The 2,218-nt window shown below is 40.3% G+C and overlaps 1 protein-coding gene across 1 annotated transcript in view; it reads right to left on the bottom strand.

Moving 5' to 3' along the window:
* Nucleotides 1-3: 3 nt before the first annotated feature.
* Nucleotides 4-2,218, bottom strand: part of LOC106873590 (cilia- and flagella-associated protein 44) — a gene marked incomplete at its 3' end in the record, with an annotated part of 187,418 nt that continues 185,203 nt past the window's right edge. The window contains exon 34 of the mRNA XM_014921024.2: nucleotides 4-111. Coding sequence (XP_014776510.1) covers nucleotides 4-111 — 108 coding nt within the window. The remainder of the gene's footprint in view (nucleotides 112-2,218) is intronic.

Raw genomic sequence — 2,218 nt, 5'->3', positions numbered from 1 at the left:
TATCAGTTCTTTTTTCAGATTGAAAATTTCCTGTGTTTGAAGGTCACACAGCTGTTCTAGACGTTCCAGTTCATCAATAGTTTGCTGAGATTCTCCTCGGAATTCCTCACCCTGTTGGGAAGGAAGTGAAAAAACGATAAATAGGAAATGCAAATTGCAAAGAAATAGCATGAAAATTTTTTTTTAATTCTTTAGATATATTATACACGATGTAAACCAAACTTAAGAAAATTAACCCAACAATCACAATTTTCAAGGTTACAACATTACAACATTCAGGGCCAATGCTAGGGAGTGTGGGACCCAATTAGAGAATTATCAGTGGGGCCTTCTACTCTACAAAAGCTGAAGATTGGTGTTTTATGCTTTGTGTAGTATGCCAGTCCTAGCCAAAAAGCATTGAGGGCTTGAGACTCCATTAGCCACAATGATGTATTAAAAATTCATCAGTGTCCTCTGCTTGAGCCTGTGCATAGGGCTCATTCTTGGCATGGGGCCCAATTTGAGCAAATCTGTCTAATTGGCTTAAAACTGGTACTAACATCCCTAATTTACAAGTCATATTAGGTAGCATTTGTGTAGCTGCTGAAAGTGCTAGACATAGTAGTCCAAAACTACATTTATTCAAACCCTCAAACTAGATTTTTACAAAATGGAAGGACACTTTAGGTAATGTAGTGTTACATATAAAAATAAAATGAAAAAAAATGTGAGGTTTGTTAAGGTTGGAATAGTTTTTGCCATAGGCTTGCTAAACAATGTGAACAGCCTCTAAGTCTAGATATATTGTCTTACCACTCAATTTTCGAGTGATACTGCAACAGTCTCTGTTTCTCAAAGCCATCTAACATACCACTTCCAGCCGAAGCCTACCCAAAGCGCAACTCTCACCTCTTCTCATCACCCATAGTGCTTTTCTATACCTCAGGCTCCACACTAAGAACTATTCATAATCCCAACCACATGCATGGCACATAGGCAAGTGCTTTCTACTATAGCCCTGGGATGGCTAATACCTTGTGGCTGAACTTGGTAGATAGAAACTGTGTGGCAGCCTGTCATACAAACATATATATGAGATCTGATCAAAAAGTATCAGGACTCTTGCTATGGTAACTGTTGCTATGGTAACAGACTAAAGTACACAGAGTGAAGCTACTTGGTACAGATTGACCTTGAACTCTGTCACATACACAGACACTAAGTTATAACATTTCCACTCACTTCCAATGTTTATGACAGTGCATGGAAGTAAAGTGTGCAGAGTATGGATGTGGATAGAATTGTGTGCATCCAGTGAGTGGTTACTCCACCAAAACAATGTACCTGCCCATTCAACACAACTTGTGCAGCAGATTTTGGCCAAGCACAGCATTCTCCAGGTCCAACAAGCATCATACCCACCAGATCTTGCTTCTTGCTACATTCTCCTCTTTCCAAAAATCAAACCCCATTTGAAAGGACCATGATGAGGCAGCTGTTTGCTTTCTCCAAAAGGGAGTTCCAGGAATGGTTCCATCAATGGAAATGATGCTGGATAAAGTGAATGGCTTCAAAGGGGACTACTTCAAAAGAGATTAAACGTTGAGTTTATATGTGTTGTGCTTTTCTTTTTATAACACCTGTCCTGATTTTTGTTTTTATCAGACCTTGTATATATATATATATAATGTAAGAGAGTTAGGGGTTGAGGATTCAACCCACTAAGGGATAGTATCTATCCAATATACTGCTGGGAGGGTACCCAACTGATTATTTGTAACATCGATTGTTAATATAACATGGTATGTCATAAGCATTTGTATGTTGTCGTTTTTGTCATTTTAGTAACAAAATAAGTTAATTAACTCAACGGAATACACTGTCTGCAAGTCGATTGGTACCACATATTCTCCTCCATTTTCTAATTGCTATATATATATATATGGGGCTGCGTGCCCTGAAGTTTTTTCTAGACCAACGCCCCAACCCACAACCCGACACCTCCACACTCATTCATCTGGCCGAACTTGTCCTATCTCTCAACTGCTTCTCGTTCGCGGGAGATATCTACCAGCACCCCTCGGGAGTGGCCATGGGGACGAGAATGGGCCCCAACTACGCGAACCTCTTTGTTGGTTATGTTGAGGCCCAAATATTCTCCAGTTTCACTGGTCCTACTCCCGAACTATACGGTCGGTATATCGACGACTGTATCGGTGCCACCTCACTCTCCCGC

The sequence above is a fragment of the Octopus bimaculoides genome, chromosome 5 (assembly GCF_001194135.2).
Source record: "Octopus bimaculoides isolate UCB-OBI-ISO-001 chromosome 5, ASM119413v2, whole genome shotgun sequence".
NCBI classification, from domain to species: domain Eukaryota; kingdom Metazoa; phylum Mollusca; class Cephalopoda; order Octopoda; family Octopodidae; genus Octopus; species Octopus bimaculoides.
Note: the sequence above shows the minus strand (reverse complement) of the source record. Positions and strands in the feature narration are given on the sequence as shown.